The 17,679-nt window shown below is 39.9% G+C and overlaps 1 protein-coding gene across 1 annotated transcript; it reads left to right on the forward strand.

The window, feature by feature from the left end:
- The first annotated feature begins 101 nt into the window (after nt 1-101).
- Nucleotides 102-13,286, forward strand: kctd2 (potassium channel tetramerization domain containing 2). The gene is made up of 6 exons (XM_075457275.1): nt 102-795; nt 2,996-3,104; nt 3,188-3,279; nt 3,451-3,546; nt 8,737-8,862; nt 9,314-13,286. The coding sequence occupies exons 1-6, from the start codon at nt 433-435 to the stop codon at nt 9,341-9,343; spliced, it is 816 nt and encodes a 271-aa protein (XP_075313390.1). The 5' UTR covers nt 102-432; the 3' UTR covers nt 9,344-13,286.
- Nucleotides 13,287-17,679: the final 4,393 nt, after the last annotated feature.

The following is a 17,679-nucleotide window of genomic DNA, read 5'->3' on the forward strand; positions in this document are numbered from 1 at the left end:
GTAATTACAGACAAGAGGACCCAAAATCCAGCCTTGATGACCTCATTCATATCCGTCCGGTTTGTGGGTCTGCTTTTATTTTGAAAGCCAATGACATACAGGAAGTAAACAGTAATCACGTTACAACCCGGAAGTGTTGCCTTTCTCTAACTAACGTTTGAATAGACGAGAATGACCAATTTATCGTCTGGAGAAACGATTAAACGCGATGCTACAAACATCGTCCACCCGCTGATAGTCATATTTGTGTCCTAATTGTTGGTGCCAGAGGTGGAGTCGGTCGAGTGTGAGTAGCAACGCCCTGATGCCAGCCACCCCGTTGGAGAAAAATACCCCCGCTCTGTTTACAAGTCGGCTGAGAGAAATTGCTTGCCCGCCGTGTCGCTAGCTAGCCGCGCCACCGTTTCTGTTGTTTATACGAAAAATCTTAATATGGCTGAATTACATGTTGTGGAACCGAGCGGAACTAGCACAGTAGAGCAGCCCGAGCACCGTGATGTCCGGGGCTCGATACGCCTGGCGTCGCCCACTCTCATGGTTCCGCCTCGGGGCAGCCAGCTCAGCCCCAGCGGGGTGTCGAGCGGCGGCGGCAGCAGCGGCAGGTCGGTGTTCGGTTTCCCGATGAAGAGCAATCCAAGTTCCCCTTTGGAACCGACGGACAAGCCGGGCTCACGCTGGGTCCGGCTCAACGTCGGGGGGACCTACTTCATCACGACCAAACAGACGTTATGTAGGGACCCCAAATCTTTCCTGTTCCGACTGTGTCAGGAAGACCCGGACCTGGACTCTGACAAGGTGAGAAAACCATACCAAAGCATGAATAAAAAACATAGTAGTTTAGCTCTTGACAGATAAAAACACACTGCAGCTATATATTGTAAGATTTGTTTTTACTCTCTAACACAAGGACACGTTTCTTTTTGTTTTTGAAATGAGGTTTTTTCATTTTTTGGTAAACAAAAAACAACAGACTCATACAAAACAAGATAATAGCCACATACTGTCATGAGAGTTTCTGGTTGTTGCCTTATGTCAGTATAACCTGTGATATGTGGATAATAGTAAGTCATCAATCCACATGACAACATGTTTCAGGCTTTGCTTTATTTGAAATCTGGTGATGTCGAGCTGAAATCATGTGGTTTATGTATTTACAGCTGACTTTGCACAATTACATTGAAAATAAATGTGACTAGTGTTTTCCTTTTGTCTTATCTGCCATTTGCAAGCCTAAATGTTCGCCTTATTGGGCCACAATGTTACGTAAAGGTTAATTGAATAGTTTATTTTGGATTAATCAGGTATAGAAAAGGGATGGCTGGATGAGTACTTATACTATATATATATATATATTATAAAACAAATGCCTGCACCCTGACCATTTGTAGGTAAGAGTGGGCAACATGGTTTTAATCAGTATCATAATATGTGATTGTTATATTAATATTTAGGATATTTATTGAAGAATATTTAAGTCTAGGTCAGGCAGTCAGATTTATGAAACAGTTTTACACTATCAAAGTATGGTGAAATAGAGTAAATATCTGCAGCATAAAATAAAAGTATACCGCATGTATATGTGTGTTTGGATCTTAGATCTTGTATATTATTTCTGCCTTTAGCTCACTTTCACACCAAGTTTCTTCAAATTTGTCCTGTTGAGCCGTCAGCTAAGACACGGGATGCATTATGAATTATTTCTGCGCTGATATGTTGACGCACACTTAAAACAGAGGTTCAGGATTAGATGAGCGAAGAACTGCGGTGAACGAGAACGCCGTCAGCCGTACGGAAACATTGTGGCTACGGAAGGGATGATGGTGAATTTTAATGGAAGCCAGTGGCACAACGCTAGTTCAGATCATTGGATCATTTAAATCTGCGAGAGCAAAACCAAATCCGCATGTCATCCAAAATAAAACACAATTATAGATCATTGACTTACGGATGACTTGACAGACAAGTGTTGTATAAACCCTTTCATGAAATGTTGTCACGGTACTCTCCAGCTTTTATGTTTGTCTTATCCAAACCAGTTCATGCAGGATGCTCTGCAGTCAAATTAAAGGTCATCCATTTAAAGAATGTGTGTTTTTATCTTTAAAATGGATACTTTCTGTGCAGCTGCTCTCCCCTAAAATCACTCAGATCCTTACAGACAGATCTGTGAAAAGTGTTCCTGTATTTTCCTGGAAAGTGTTGCATTTTCTCCCATCTCTAACACCCGTAGCAAACCTAACCTGGACTCTTCTGTACCCGTTCCTGTAGTGCTCTGTTATTTAAATCCATTTAAATCGATTTAGCACTTAATGTATAAAAGCCAGGCTTCCTTTACCGCTCTGAAGCTTGAATGTTGTTTCCTCACTTTGATCAGGTCGATTTGGATTAAAGCACCTGCTGAATGACTAAATGTAAACGTCTCAAAGTGCACCAGATGCCACTTCTTCTTCTTAACATTGCCAGATAACAGCCTAAAACTTAGAAAACGATTAATTTACTCTTGTATGAGACATTTGCGTCAGGACTTTGGATGATTTAAGGTGTAAACCTTGCTCTCTATAGTTTCTGCAAGCAAAGACGAACAAAACATCACAATATTCTAACCAAAACTGTAGCTTTTTTAGGCCGATACAGACATCAGTAATGGAAGGTTTTTGAAGACAGAACAGATGAAGGCTGGGGTTCACACTTCAATAATGTAGAGAGGTACAAAGGAAGAAGACAAAGAGGATAAAGGTCAGTTTAACGAGCTGTGCAATGATGGGAGGGGTCCTCCGAAGCCAACACGGAGTAATAGTTTTATTACTTGCAGCCCTGAAAATCTTGAGAAGATGTGTGTCGCTCTTGTTCAGACTTTCAGGTAAAGGACATTTCAAACCCAAAGTCTCTTAAATTAAATGGATACCCCCCCCCGAGGGGTTTCAGTTTTGGGCATAACCAGAAAATATGCACATGATCCTCCAAGACCGACCCGCACGTTGTTGTTTTGTTACAGGACGAGACGGGAGCCTACCTTATTGATAGAGACCCCACGTACTTCGGCCCCATCCTGAATTACCTTCGACACGGCAAACTGATCATGGATAAGAACCTGGCAGAGGAAGGTAAAAGCCGCAAACGTGATGCAGACGTCTGTCAGTGAACAGCTGCCAACGCCCTCTAACGATCTGATTGTTTCGTGTTTCAGGTGTTCTCGAGGAAGCCGAGTTTTACAACATCGCCTCGCTGGTTAGGCTGGTTAAAGAGAGGATACGGGACAACGAGAACCGGACGTCTCAGGTACGTAAAACGGAGACCAAAAACAACCGGGCACATCAGCTGACCCGACTGGTTGTCAGACTCGGTCCCAGTGAAAATACAACTGAAATAGCTTTTAGTTTTTCCAAAGAAAATGTGTGTTTGCGTGCAGATAACCGATGCTGTTGTGTGTGTCTTTGCCCCGTCCCTCAGGGCCCTGTGAAGCACGTGTATCGAGTACTACAGTGCCAAGAGGAGGAACTCACACAGATGGTCTCAACCATGTCTGACGGTTGGAAGTTTGAGCAGGTGCAGATAAGGCAGCGTTTTTTTTATTTTTGTGGTTCATTCCTTGTTTCAAAGCTGCTGTTTTTGGCTCCAGTCAAACCTAAATGAATGTGTGCCAACAGATTAAAAAAAAAAAAAAAAGGTGTCCAGTTAAACTAAACTGTTAACCATTTGATGCACCGTTCCAGATTACAGCTACAAGTCAAGGAACCCACAAAACACATACTTATGACCAAATGAGAGACATTTCAAGCGGTTTCATCACGTGTAGGGTTGGATATTCACCTTCAGTACTGAACCTGAATTATACAAGTTTTGCTTTTAAATTCTCAAAGATAAATACATAGCAGATACTAAATCTAAATCTAAAATTTTCCAGCTGAAAAGGCTCTTGATCCTTCCCCATTGTTTTTTTCCTTAAAGTTTTGCAAGGAAAACTGTAAATGGGTGCTGGATTATTTTTTTTATTTTTTTAAACGCCTGCAAACATAAATGTAAATACAGTAAATTAGGCCAAAACAGAGTTGGTACATTTCTAAGCAGCTTTAAAGTGAACATCTGGTCTGAGCTCCTTTCTCCTCCAACACAGCCTGAACCCTCTCAGACCAGCTTTCTGTCCTTTCTTTAAGGAGTCTTCAGGAATAGTTCTCCAGGCTTCTTGAAGGACATCCCAAAGCTCTTCTTTGGATGTGGGCTGCCTTTTGTTCCGTTCTCTGCCAACATGATCCCACACTGCTTCAGTAATGTTGAGCTCCGGGCTCTGGGGAGGATTCATCCCTCCATCAGACCTGCTGCCACTGATTTTCAGCCCACTTCTTGTGTCCTTTGGCACAGCTCAGCCTTTTCTCCCTGTTTCCCTTCCTTAAGAACGGCTTCTTGACAGCCACCCTTCCATGGAGCCCATTTCTGATGAGGCTTAGGCCAACAGCAGATGGATCAGCTGAAGGTCCAGATGCATCTCTCAGCTCCTGTGTCAGGTCTTTGCTGGAGTTTTTCCTCTTTCTTAAGGACATCACTTTCAGATCCTGTTCATCTGCTGTAGATAGTTCTTTAGGCCTGACACTTCTTCTTCTGTCCTCCACTTGTCCAGTTTCCTCAAATGTTTTAAGGACACACTGCACACCATGCTGAGATATGCCAAGTTTTCAGCTAACAGCTCTTTGGGAATCACCTTGTTGCTGCAGAAATCCTGTTTTCTGTCTGTCAGACTGTGTTATCTTTGCTATTTTTCAGAGATGCAGCTAAAGAAATGGGAACAAATGATGTATCTTTGTGACAAAGAGCCCAAAAATACAATTTAAAATTGGTTCTTTGCTACGTTGTTTGTTATATTTAGACAAAACACTGGTTCATCCCTTGAGTTAGGTTAGTTAGTCTTTTTTATTCTTGAATGATTCATAGGTCAGAGTTAAGTGGCTCAACAAACAAATTGTTCAGGTACAAGGACTGAAATGAAAAGTAATTCCTTAGATGAAAATTTCTCTTCCTGCTATGACAACATCTGTGTGTGATGACGTGCTTGCATCAGTAATCTAAATCAAATGTGTCAACAAACAGAACCAGCAAGGCCAAAGTCAAAGCTCACATGTTGGAGGAGTTTATTCTTTAAAAAGAAGGGAGCATCCACGGTTTCTCAGGAAAGTTTCCACTAATATCAGATGTGAACTGAGGCATCTGGATGAGTGGGGGTGGCTGTGTGCGTCACAACAGACTGAGCAGTCACCTTGCTGGGGACATATTTTTGGTGGTTTTGCATATAGAAACTCCCTCTTTCCTCTCGTGTCCTGGGTTATATCAGTCACTGCAGCAACACCTTGTTTTGTGTTTGGGAGCTGAGGAGTAGTTCTAAAGATAAAAAGTGTTTTTCATTCTTTCTTGATTTAGGATTTCAGTTCTGGGCCTCCTTTGTCCTGTTGTGCCTCGCTCTTTTTGAGCAGTGTTTCTGACTCCGTTGAGTGACTTCCCCCACACAATCATGTCTTTTTCATGCAGTTCAGGACTGGTTTACAGCGCTCACGCTGTCTTTTAGTTATAATATTTTCCATAAATAACAACAATCTGAAATCTTCTGTGTAGAAACTATCCAGAAATTGTTGAATGATGAACCCCTCCCATCTTCACTTTGGAAATAGTCAACTCCTCTGGGATGCTTTATTTATACCAAATCCTGTTACTAACCTGTTCCAGGTGTTTTTTGAGCTTGTCACAACTTTTCTAGTCCTCTGTTGCCCCTGTCTCAATAGCAGTAACATTTCTCAGTTTCAACATTTGACATGTTGAATTCGTCCCATGTTTAATCGCTTTTTAATCGCATTTCATCCAGTTTAGCTTGTATCTTCATAATGTTGGTGGCTTTCTTTAAAGATCTGTCCTGCAGGGCACCATTAAGCTGTCCCAACAAGCTGCGGCTTGCTCTAAAATACATCTCAGAGCTTTATAATCCATCCAACTACAGATCTGCAGCAACATGGGTGAACACTCGAGAGGAAATTAGCTCTGCTGTTCTGGATCACATCTTTGCATAGCTTGCACTTTACCGGCATCTGTCTGCTCCTCCGGTTGGTTTTGTTGCACTTTATGATCAATATATAGAGGAGTGGTTCCAAAGGTTGCACCTTTCTCTCTTTGTCAACAAGGATGTCGTCTTTGAATAACTTCACTCTAACTTTCAAAGCTGATTGTCCACCTTGTGGTGGGTGACTTTATCTGTAGAGCATAGATTTATGATCAGGTTAAACATTCTTTAATGCTGCACATTTTTGGCCATTTAAGAAACGTGGTAACATCTTCCGGTGTTGTCGTATTAGATCTCACCAAGAGGCATGTTCACCATCCACAGACGGCATCAAAGACAGCGGCTGAATCTAATTCTTTCTGTGTGACTGCTCCACAGCTCACATATACAAACCAGCCATTGAAATACATACAGTGCCCTCCAGAGGAAGGGATACATCCAAAAATGTTTGAGTTTTGAAACACAGCTTTGACTTAATAACATTATATTTCTTTAAATAGAAAAATCGTGGGCTGGAATAGTGTTCAGAGACGAATATAAACCACATGGTAAATACATGTAAAAAGTCTCAAAGATATGCAAAATAAAACGGTCAACTTATTCAAAATGATGCAAGTGATAAAAGAAGAGCCAGAAATGCAAAATATCTTCATAAAACCGTTCCAAACTGTCACAAAATGATTTGCCACCATTTATTTAAAATGGCCAAGAATTATGAAGGGATTTATTTTCTAAAGTAAAACAAGGCTTATACAGAAGCTGAAATAAGTTGGATAGAAGGCCTTCACCAGCACTCTGTGTCCCTCGAGCCTGCACCATCGTCTCACACATGGTACTTGCTTTTTCTCATAGTATAACTTGAAGATGTTTTTATAATGTGGTTTGTAAGAAGTTCTAAAAGATCGGAGCATAAAAGCTTAAAGCACATTTTTCAAGCTCAGTAGAGATCTGAGACCATACCCAAACTGGAGCAAATGATCTGTTTGGCTATGATCCAGATCACCGATGTACCAATGCTGCTAAATATGATGCTAGCTATCCAATAAAGGCATTTTGGATCACGTCTTAAAGCCAGAGAAATCTATCCCACTTTAGAATGCAGGAAACAGAAGCATGCCGGTAGATGACATCACCTCAATGTAGATGTGGCAGTTTTAAATATTATTTTATGACATAACATGGGGAAATTACTCCTATTTCTGCTTAAAAATCTATTTTTATTATTTTTGTCTTTGATAAAAAGCTCTCCTTGGGTTACAGAACAACATATACTTTTTTTGAGTGCATTCAGTACAAATCTAAGACTATTAATCCCAGTTTGGAGAATGTTAAATGATTGTTGTAGGTTTTTTATTGCCACTTGTTTATAATTGTGTCATATCTGCCTACAAGTAGATGTAACGGTCGATAGATTGTGATACAATGTAGTACTGCATGATTATGACCAAAGTCATAATCATGATCATTTTGATCAATTTTGAGATCACAATTAAGCACCTATTTTAATGAAGAAAGGTTTTCATGTCCGTTTAAATGTAGAAAGTCAAAATCAGATCGAGATTAAGATTGGATTTATTGTGCAGCTCTAATACAATGTTATTCAATTGTGAAAAGAACCGGCACTAAAACCAAACCTTGTGGAACACCTTTTGTTATTGATTTAAAACTCCAATGAGTAAAACCAAGCACGAGCCCCACGGCTGTAACCGGCAGTTTGTGAAGTATGTAAAAGGGAGCCGGGATCAAGCGTTCGCAGCGTCGAATGGCAGCACAATCTAAAGCCATGACAGTGTCATTCATAACCAGTGGCAGCAGATATCAGGGCTGTGCACAAGTCTGATTCCTGACTGAACTGAGCTCAAATTCTGGTGACATTCAACACTGTCAGGGCAGCCAAAAGTCCAAATTCTTTGATGAACTGTGCGAGTCAGAGTCACTTTAATCACCACACTGTGAACGCTGACCGCTCTGCCACAGAGTTCGTGTTGTAAAGACGTGTTTTAATTTAGTTACTGTACAGTTATTGTATTCAAGAAAAATCTTCAGAAACCAGAACAATGGAGATGAAAGGAACTGGCTTTGGTAGCAGAGCTTAAAACTTCTGCTTTTGCACAGTTTTGTCTGTTTACATCGCAACGTAAATTCGTTCGTTGCTCCGCCTGACAGCATCAAACTGAGAGCTGACACAGATGGAGACCAAGGTTTTTGTCAGGCTGATCTCCCACGGTGTGACTTTCAATAATATGGCCTTCATCATCCCTGAGGGCACCATGAAAGCAGTCAAAACAACGCAGAGCTGCTTATGTCAGCAACGACACCCAAAATCCTGCAGAAAAAAACCATCTACTGCAAGGTTATATAATGATGACAATGTAAAAGATGTTCCCGATAAATAAATGAAGTACATGCACGGAGATGAGCAGCCGAGGGCTCGTGCGGGTGTGCCTGCTAAAAAGCTCCCAGCTCTGTGTGATGAGTAAGAAATGCAGGAAAATTTAATGAATGCAGGAAGGTGGAGAAGATGCACCTTTTTATTCTGGAGGGCCTTTGAGGTTTGAGACATTCAGCCTTGTTGTTAAAATTGAGTTTTTTTCTAAGTTCTTCTGCTCCTCAAAGTAAGGTATCAACATATTTTGGCATTTTGGACAATCTTGAAAGCGCCAACCATCATAATTCCTGTCTTTTCCCCGCTCCAGCTCATAAGCATCGGCTCCTCTTATAACTACGGCAACGAGGACCAGGCGGAGTTTCTATGCGTCGTCTCCCGGGAACTCAATAACTCCACCAACGGCATCGTCATCGAGCCCACCGAGAAGGCCAAGGTGAGTGATTAACTATTAAATCTTTTAGGTTCTTCATTCAAACGTCTCATTTTCTCGTGTTTGAAGGTGGAGAGCTGCGCTCACCCTCGGACGCCATGTGATGTTTTCCTCCGTGACTATATGTTTAAAAGGCATTCAACTGGATAATGTTTAGGAGTGCCACCTCAGGTTGGCTGCAGCTTATGATTTAAATAAATCTGGAAACATTTAGTTGTTGATGCACCAAGTATTATTTTATGAAAACATGACATTAAACACTCGGTTTGTCAGTTATTTTTTTAGTTCTTTAACTGGAGAATGTAGCTTAATCTGACAATAACATTCAGCCAACTAAAATAACGACTAATACAGCAGCTGATTATAATGATACGGATGTTGAGAAAGCAGAATTAGGACTCCACGAGCAGATTGTTCAGTGGAGTAAGGATATTTTTACCACCTGCCTTTACAGATCCTTCAAGAACGAGGCTCGCGGATGTGAGGAGACCCTGATCTAAACAACGCCATCGACAACAACATGAGCACATTCTCCACTTTTCTTCGACCACCTTCCACAACCATCATCATCATCATCATCATCAGTCGGATCCTCTCTCCTCTGGTGTGCCTTTCCACAGCGGGGGCTCCCTGACGCCTCCTCTTCTTCAGCGCTGCAACACGACCCTGACTTGTCTTCACTCTTCTTCTTCTCCACTTTAAAGAGATGACAAGTGAGTGTTGTTTTTTTTTTTCCTCATCGCAGCTTTTTGATAGTTGGTGTCACCGCAGTACGGGCTGTGATGCCACTGGATGGACGCCCCAGCACAGAGCTACTGTAAATCATCATCTCCATTTTGGTACTTCATCGCCGTTATCAGACGTGATGCTTGTTCTCTCTTATTCATTCGGCTCTGTCAGTTAGCAGAACCCTCCTCAGGACTATCAAAGGACATAAAGAAAGCGACTCCAGTGACTGAACCTGCCTCTACCTGAATCTGATGTCAGAGGGAGCAGAGACGTCCCAGTCCCCTCAGCAGACTGTGGACGAGACGGAGCACCTGCAGGCGGCGTAATTCAGGGTCCGACGACACTGTTTAAGCCAGCCAGGTGCAGCATTTCCTCCGCTCTCCTGAGTCTTTAAAAACCACTTTACTGAGTGGTGACGAACCACAACATCCCACTCTTCCTGTTTCCAGTTTTCTGACTTAATTTAATCCGTGAAAATTTGGAATATTTCCACACGTTAGAAAATAGATGACTCAAACCAGACTGTAACTCCACAAGTGTACAATTTGTCAAGGCATGTGAGGAATCTATATAAAACTATATAGGCTACATGATGTATTATATAAAAACTGAATGCAAATGGTGTAATTATTGATTTCTGTAACATAGTTGTCATATATTTACATATTCCTGTGAGTGAGTCTATTTAAACAAAGAAAAAATATATCACTTTTAATAACCAGTTTGAGCACCCGTTAACATGGGTGCCACTTTGTGTATGCAGTGCCTCTCTGCTTTCTGTCCACGACTTAATTATCACGATTTTCAGCTGCATGTTTTCTGTAGTGTTCCTCATAAGAGAAAAAAAAAGTTTTAGAGTTTAAGTATCCTTCTTTGATCTAGTGCATATCTTAAAATTGTAATTAGGGATAAAGAAAACTACGGTCATCGTCATTTGCGCAGGCGAGTGTGGCATGGCGGGGTGTGAACCGTGGCCAGTCTGTATGCTGCCTCAAAGCCCCGATGCACCCTTCTGTCCCCGTGTTCGCTCACATCACGGCTGCCTCCTGTTGCCACTCCTCAGCTCAACACCCAGATGTTGTCTTACCTTCTGCAGCACGTGTAGCAACCGTGACGCAAGCTAACCTGTACTTCTCACGCTTAAAAGCCCTGAGATACTTGAGCCTGAAAACGGGAATTTACAAAGCTGTCAGATAAGGAGTTTCTTCTACAGGAAGCCTTTATTTCTGGTGTCATGAGACATTTTATTTCTGTGCCAGCAGGTGGGTTCTAACTTGGCTTAAACATGAAATATACTACACTTTAAGTTGCTATGTGATAGGGCTGCTGTTCACACTTTTAACGACACTATAACACGAATGTTAGTCCAGCTCCTGATAAAGGTATTGCTGCTCGTATCTTTGATTTTCATAAAAGGAGGAAGTAAAGAAAATATGTATGCTAAGTGTATGCCAAGTCTATATATACAAGTGACAGTATATATGGATTAGGCTGAATTAACCTGGGAAACTTCATTTTTCAAGCAGAAATCACTGGCGTTTATTTAAATTTTCAGCTTTTAGTGTATTATGTTGTTTTACACTTGATTTATTTTTGTTTAATCATCAGACACAAAAAGATATTTTCAGGCTACAAAGTGCCAAAGTTTTTCATCTCTAGATTTGATGCTCATTGATTAGATGGTTAGATTCTGAACTTTAGCTGCAGCTATCCCACTTTCTGCTTTTGCTGTGGCTACCTGTGATGCTCGTTATTGTTTCGATCAATAAAATCACTGTAACGGCTATTTAAAATCCAAAGATGATGCATTTCTTGAGTATTTCTGCTTGATAAATGGATTTAAAAGGATTTTAATTACCAGTAGAAATCCACCTCTTGACTGTAGTGTTGCAACTGGTGTAAATGCAGCTTTTTCATAGAGCAACTTAATTCAAAGTTTGAGCCATATTTAACACATATCAGATGAAAAATTTAAGCTCTTGTTCACATTTTAATCACTGCTTCTGAAAGCTAAGGAGCGTCCATTTTCTACATATCCAGAGACCTGTCGTTGGCATTGATCACTTTGATATCTCACCCTTTGTAAAAACAAAATATTTGATGCAGTTAAACCAAGCATGAACAAAAAGAATGCGTTTTAATGAGGAAAATAAAAGTACCTTTGTAGTTGTCGTGTTCCCTGACCGTGTTCAGTCAGGCTCAGAGCTCAAACTTGGATGTGAGTTATTCTTTGTTGTGTTTTTTCGCCGTTTTGAGTGTGTGCGTGTGTGTTGTGCCGTTATATTCCTTCAATCGGAGTCACGAGCAGACTGTGTGCTGCTAACAAAGCCCAAACATTTCACTGAGGAGCATTTTTTTCCTCCCTTGTTGTTCTCCGGGCCCTCGCCAAGCACCTTTGTTGTTTTCCTTCATTTGTGTCAAGTGTTGTGCCTTTGACCTGTGTTGTGCACAGCTGTACTCCCTTCTTATCAGACGGTGCCTCTCTTACCTTAAAAAAGCCAGGAGGCTCCTACCTGAGATATAGTAAATACTGCAGTCTTTAGCCTTATCTGTATTTTTAGAGAGTCTGTAAGAGGCAAGCCAAACAAAGCCAACCTCCCCTCCACTGTTTTATGTTTTCATCCATTTACCTGCAAACTTAAAATAATGAAGAAGAACTGTTTTCTTTGTGCCATTGCTAATGAGCTACACCTACAATCCCTTACACTCCTGGAGATGAGGATTTGTGTCCATATCTGGTGTACACACTTTACTTACAGAGCTGCCAAATGTTTTCAAGAGCAGAAAAGCCACAGAAAGCAAGTTTCCTTCTTCAGTTTCTATCTTAGTAAAAACCCAGGGGTGTACTTGTTGCAGTACCTAATTTGTCTATGAGCTCACAAACATTTCACAGCTTCTTGTTTTTTTTGAGTTGCACACTGAAGCCACATGTAATGATGAAATGTTTTGATGTTTGTAAACACTTGATGAACCTTTCGTGATCTGTTTGACCTTACATGGGTGGCATAGTCCAGTGGTTCTCAACTTAAGCGTGCGTGAAAAGGAAAAAAGACCCCAAAGAAAAGGGAAAGTCACTGTTTTTTAATCCTTTCTTAAATTATATTAGCTATGCTAATAGCATTGTTTTATGGGTCATAGTGTAGAAATGAAATATTTTCACCATCACAGTAGACAAACGGACAAAAAAAAAACAAATGTTGACATGTTAACGCACTAAATTAAAGTTATGACCATGGTAAATATTGCAGCTGCAGAACATCAGTATATTACCTTTTTCTATGGTACACCGCTAGCATTATTGTTTTAGCATTTAGCTGAAAGCACCTGTGTGCTGAAGTTCAATAAGCGCAAAGTATTACTGTTCATGAATAAAATCTCAATGATATCATGGCCGTTTTTTTACCAATCCTGTTAGCAGTGTGTGTTGTAATGACAAATGACATTAACATTAACATTTTGTACTTAGGTCAAGTAAGCAAATGTTAGTGTGCTAACATGCCAACGCTAGAAATTTAAATGATGCCTCTAATCTTATGCGGGCTAGCCAGATGTCATCATTTAGCCCAAACTTCTGTTCTTATTAAACATATCAGCAGTGTTTTAAGGACTAGTTGGTGCTTTGTGACGATAGATAAATGTTAACAATGCTAAATTAGTAAACAAATATGGTTAACAAGATTTGAAAAAAAAAAAAGGTATATTCTGAATTTTAGCATGTGAACCCTGCATATGTACAGCCATACATGTGTATCTGTTATGATGTTGAAAAGGCCACAAAAATGTCAGGCCAACGTAAAGTAAAACGATGTGGAGCAGGGCTGGAAACCAAAATCATGAACTGTGTTGGTACTCCAGGGCAGTTTCAGGATTGTGCATAACAAAAGTTGGTGTACTTCAAAATAAGTCGGAACCACATAGTATTAAGGTTCACAAATGTCTCTAGTTTAGCTTTAAGGGGGTCACAAGCTTAAACAAATTGGGAACCACTGACCTAGCCTAACTTTGCAGTTTGATTATCTTACAATTTAAATAAAAAACCAAGGGTTTTTTTCTTTTAAACAATGACTTTTTACCTTCTCCTGAACTATTTAGTCTTCAAATAATGTGCAATATAAACGAATCTGCAAAAAATATATATATAACAGATGTTCAGGCACGTGAAAACATGAGAGCATGCATTGTTGTAGAGATTATGATGTCATGTACTGGATTTTGTCTGACCTCTGTGTTAGTGCAAAGCTTATGTGATGCATGGTGGGGGAGCAGAGTTGAGGCCATGGCTCTGTGGTTTATAGGTGTAGATTTCCCGTGTGGAACCGTTGGTCTACAGGTAGACATATTCTCTTCTCATGTGTTTCTGTTGTTTTTGTATCTTTCTCTCATCAGTTTAACATTAGATGAATAAATATATGAATAGCTTTGAACACAAATTAACCCGTCAGTCAGATTGCAGACCCTCCCACATCCAACTTCGGTTTATATAGCATTTATACGACCTTCAAGTCAACAAGCAAAAACAAAAGAAAAGAAAAAAAAATGGAAATAATTCGTGGATCATCTCGGCAGTTAACCTGTAAACACCTGCATGCGTTTGTGGACATGCACACCTGTATACTCATTTAGATGTATTGGAAAAAGTCACCTAATAACTTACTTTGTGTTTCATTTATCAACAGTATTGATGTCAAATGTGAATATTGTCAATGGAGATTGTGGAGAAATGTTTGGAAACTGACAAAACATTTAGATTTTGTTTTTCGCTTTTATTTATTTTATATTTTTAAAATTTTGTCTACCAATGTTGTTTCTTTACATGTAACAATTTTAACAAAACCCAGTCTGGTTTTTAAATCATAAAAGGTGTCTGTGTTTTAAAATGAGGCTCATCGACGTTTTTGTTGGCTCTGCTGGATTTTTATTAAGGAAACATGCTTGAATGTCTTCAAATAGCATTGTAACGAAAGACTTTAATTCATATGAATTTACGCAGAACATACATGTGATTAGAGTTTGGTAAAGTCAGTTTTCTGTCCAATTTAAACGTTTTTGTGGGTAAACAATCTAATATCCATCTCCTGCCTTAAAGGACTTCACAGCAAAAGAAACCACATTATTATTATTATTATTATTATCTTACTTCTGGGTAAACCACGAATGCTCATGCTAATTCTAGTCAAAAAGACTAGAAAATAGCTAAATGAATGCAGTACAGTTATGATTGTCCTCACAATGTGTTGATGCCACAATTGGTGGCAATTCCACCAGCTTTCATGGCTCCAACTCCAACTGTGCCTGAGAGATTTAGTGTCATGTTAACTGTTCAAGTTGTGATTTTCACCTGTAAAATGCACGACAGGCTTATTAGATGTTTAATGTGAAGTTGTACATTAGAATTGCATGTAGAGATGGTAAAAGAAAGACTTTTTAATGGAAAAATAAGTGCCTTTGCTGGGGTTTTTTCTGTAAAAATGTGCAGTTTGCTGCTTTTTTCCCAGAGCTTTTGTGTTGTCTCTGAGCTCTAAGGTTATTTTCTGAATTCTTAAAAGTCATTTTTAATTTAAAGCAGGCATGTAAAATTGGATAACTGACAGCAGTTGTAATGTAATACTAATATTTTTCTGTCTCTGAAACATTTTCTGATCCCACAGTACCACAGAGTCGTTTGAAAAACTAAACTATCTGCATATCTGTCTAGACTAAGGTATGTAACGCCGATGATTTTGGGACAATATGTCACAAAAAATGCACAAATCAGATGTAAGACATGTTTTAAATTGTTTATATTTGGGATTAATTCACAAAGGCTGAAGGATTTTTGAGGTAAAAGATATTTTATATGGAAAGAAAATCATACAATCCCTTTAGTTTCCCTGAACACATTCTGCCCCTGAAAATCTGATTGTTGTTCATTAATACTGCAACAATCTATTCTAAAAGTAACTGATAACTGTGACTTTTTTTATGTAATAGATGTTAACAACAGTTTTTAAAGAAGCATTCAAATAAAAATACTTTTACTTTTTAAATCTACCTCTACCGGAGCACAGCTTGTTGCTGTACCCACAACAGACGGTGACGTCTCGGGGTCGCTGCAGCCATGTGAGAAGCGAAACCACCAGAGGTCACAAAAAACAACTTTTTTTCCAGGGGCAGCCACCCTAAAGTGAGAGAACACAAGTATTCCAAACAAAAATGTAGAAAATCAAAACTAAAAACACAAATAATACATAAAAACCATATAGCACTGAGTTAATTTATGCTATCTATGGATGATTGGATTGAACAGTGTGAAAGATCAGTAAAAATCACTGCTTCTTTCTACATATAGAAGGGAAAAGGTCTCAATAAGTGTCAAACTTTCTGACATAAAACATCTATTCTCATCATCAAGACAGTGACCAATACCAACCTCACTGATGTATCTTGTTTTCATATCATTTGTTCATTTTGAACAAATAATACAAGAAAATGTCACCAGAGTTTGTCACTGCGTTTCTCATTTACAGTATGAGACACTTTATTGTCCCCGCAGGGTCATTCGTGCACTCCAGGTGCTGCACATTGAGCAACCAACTAATTGTTGACATTTCACACTGATTTGACTTCAAATTTGTAGATTTTACTTCGAGCTTATTTATAACTTTTAACTTCTGAGAGTTTGCTCAACTTATAAGATATAAACCAACACAACTAGCAAACCATACACTTTTACACCAAAATGTAGAATGACTGAAGTTGATGGACTCCCTTCCCATTGCTGGAAGCAACATGGTGCCCTGAGTGTGCTTGCTTCAGATGTTATAATAGGAGGCTATCCTGTATGGAGCACAGTTTCTGATAAGCATGCTTTCTGAGGAAATAAATTGATAAAAACTGTCGGAGCCGTGAGAAACCGCCCTACTGGGACAAAAACCACTTGCTTACAGTTACCTACATCAACCAAACAAACTTTTAACAACATTTAGTCTTGACCTGTCCCTTATTTCTCTCCATTTCCTTCCAAACAGCCAGACTTTCTTATAATCTTTCAAAGTGGACTTGAGCAATAGTTATTCAGGCTTTCTGAAGGACTTTCAAAGTTTTTCTTTGCGGCTTTTTCACTCATTTTTAGTCCAGTCCTTATACCTGACCATTTTCAGAGGAATGTCTTTTTTTGTGTTTTGTTTGTTTAAACCACTTAACTCTGACCTATGAATCATTCAAGAATAAAAAAGGCCCCTAACTCAAGGGATGAACCAGTGTTGTGTACATAACAAACAGCTTAGCGGTGAGCCTATCTTAAATTCTATCTTTAGGCACTTTGTTCCCAGCAGCCTGTCACAGAGACACATCATTTGTTCCCATTTCTTTAGTTGCATCTATGAAAAACAGCAAAGATAGCACAGTCTGACAGACAGAAAACAGGATTTCTGCAGCAACAAGGTGATTCCCAAAGAGCTGTTAGCTGAAAACTTGGCATATCTCAGCATGGTGTGCAGTGTGTCCTTAAAACATTTGAGGAAACTGGACAAGTGGAGGACAGAAGAAGAAGTGTCAGGCCTAAAGAACTATCTACAGCAGATGAACAGGATCTGAAAGTGATGTCCTTAAGAAAGAGGAAAAACTCCAGCAAAGACCTGACACAGGAGCTGAGAGATGCATCTGGACCTTCAGCTGATCCATCTGCTGTTGGCCCAAGCCTCATCAGAAATGGGCTCCATGGAAGGGTGGCTGTCAGGAAGCCGTTCTTAAGGAAGGGAAACAGGGAGAAAAGGCTGAGCTGTGCCAAAGGACACAAGAAGTGGGCTGAAAATCAGTGGCAGCAGGTCTGATGGAGGGATGAATCCTCCCCAGAGCCCGGAGCTCAACATTACTGAAGCAGTGTGGGATCATGTTGGCAGAGAACGGAACAAAAGGCAGCCCACATCCAAAGAAGAGCTTTGGGATGTCCTTCAAGAAGCCTGGAGAACTATTCCTGAAGACTCCTTAAAGAAAGGACAGAAAGCTCGTCTGAGAGGGTTCAGGCTGTGTTGGAGAATAAAGGAGCTCATAACAGATACTGAATTTCATCTTGTTAGAATTGTACAAACTCTGTTTTTAACCTTTTTTACC

Source organism: Odontesthes bonariensis, chromosome 23, assembly GCF_027942865.1.
Source record: "Odontesthes bonariensis isolate fOdoBon6 chromosome 23, fOdoBon6.hap1, whole genome shotgun sequence".
Lineage (NCBI taxonomy): Eukaryota > Metazoa > Chordata > Actinopteri > Atheriniformes > Atherinopsidae > Odontesthes > Odontesthes bonariensis.

Excerpts from the sequence above, each read along its gene's own strand:
- kctd2 (XM_075457275.1), top strand. The coding sequence starts at position 433 with ATGGCTGAATTACATGTTGTGGAACCGAGCGGAACTAGCACAGTAGAG. Across the intron at positions 3,280-3,450 it reads ACGAGAACCGGACGTCTCAG|GGCCCTGTGAAGCACGTGTA; the intron begins GTACGTAAAACG and ends CCCGTCCCTCAG. Across the intron at positions 3,547-8,736 it reads ACGGTTGGAAGTTTGAGCAG|CTCATAAGCATCGGCTCCTC; the intron begins GTGCAGATAAGG and ends TCCCCGCTCCAG.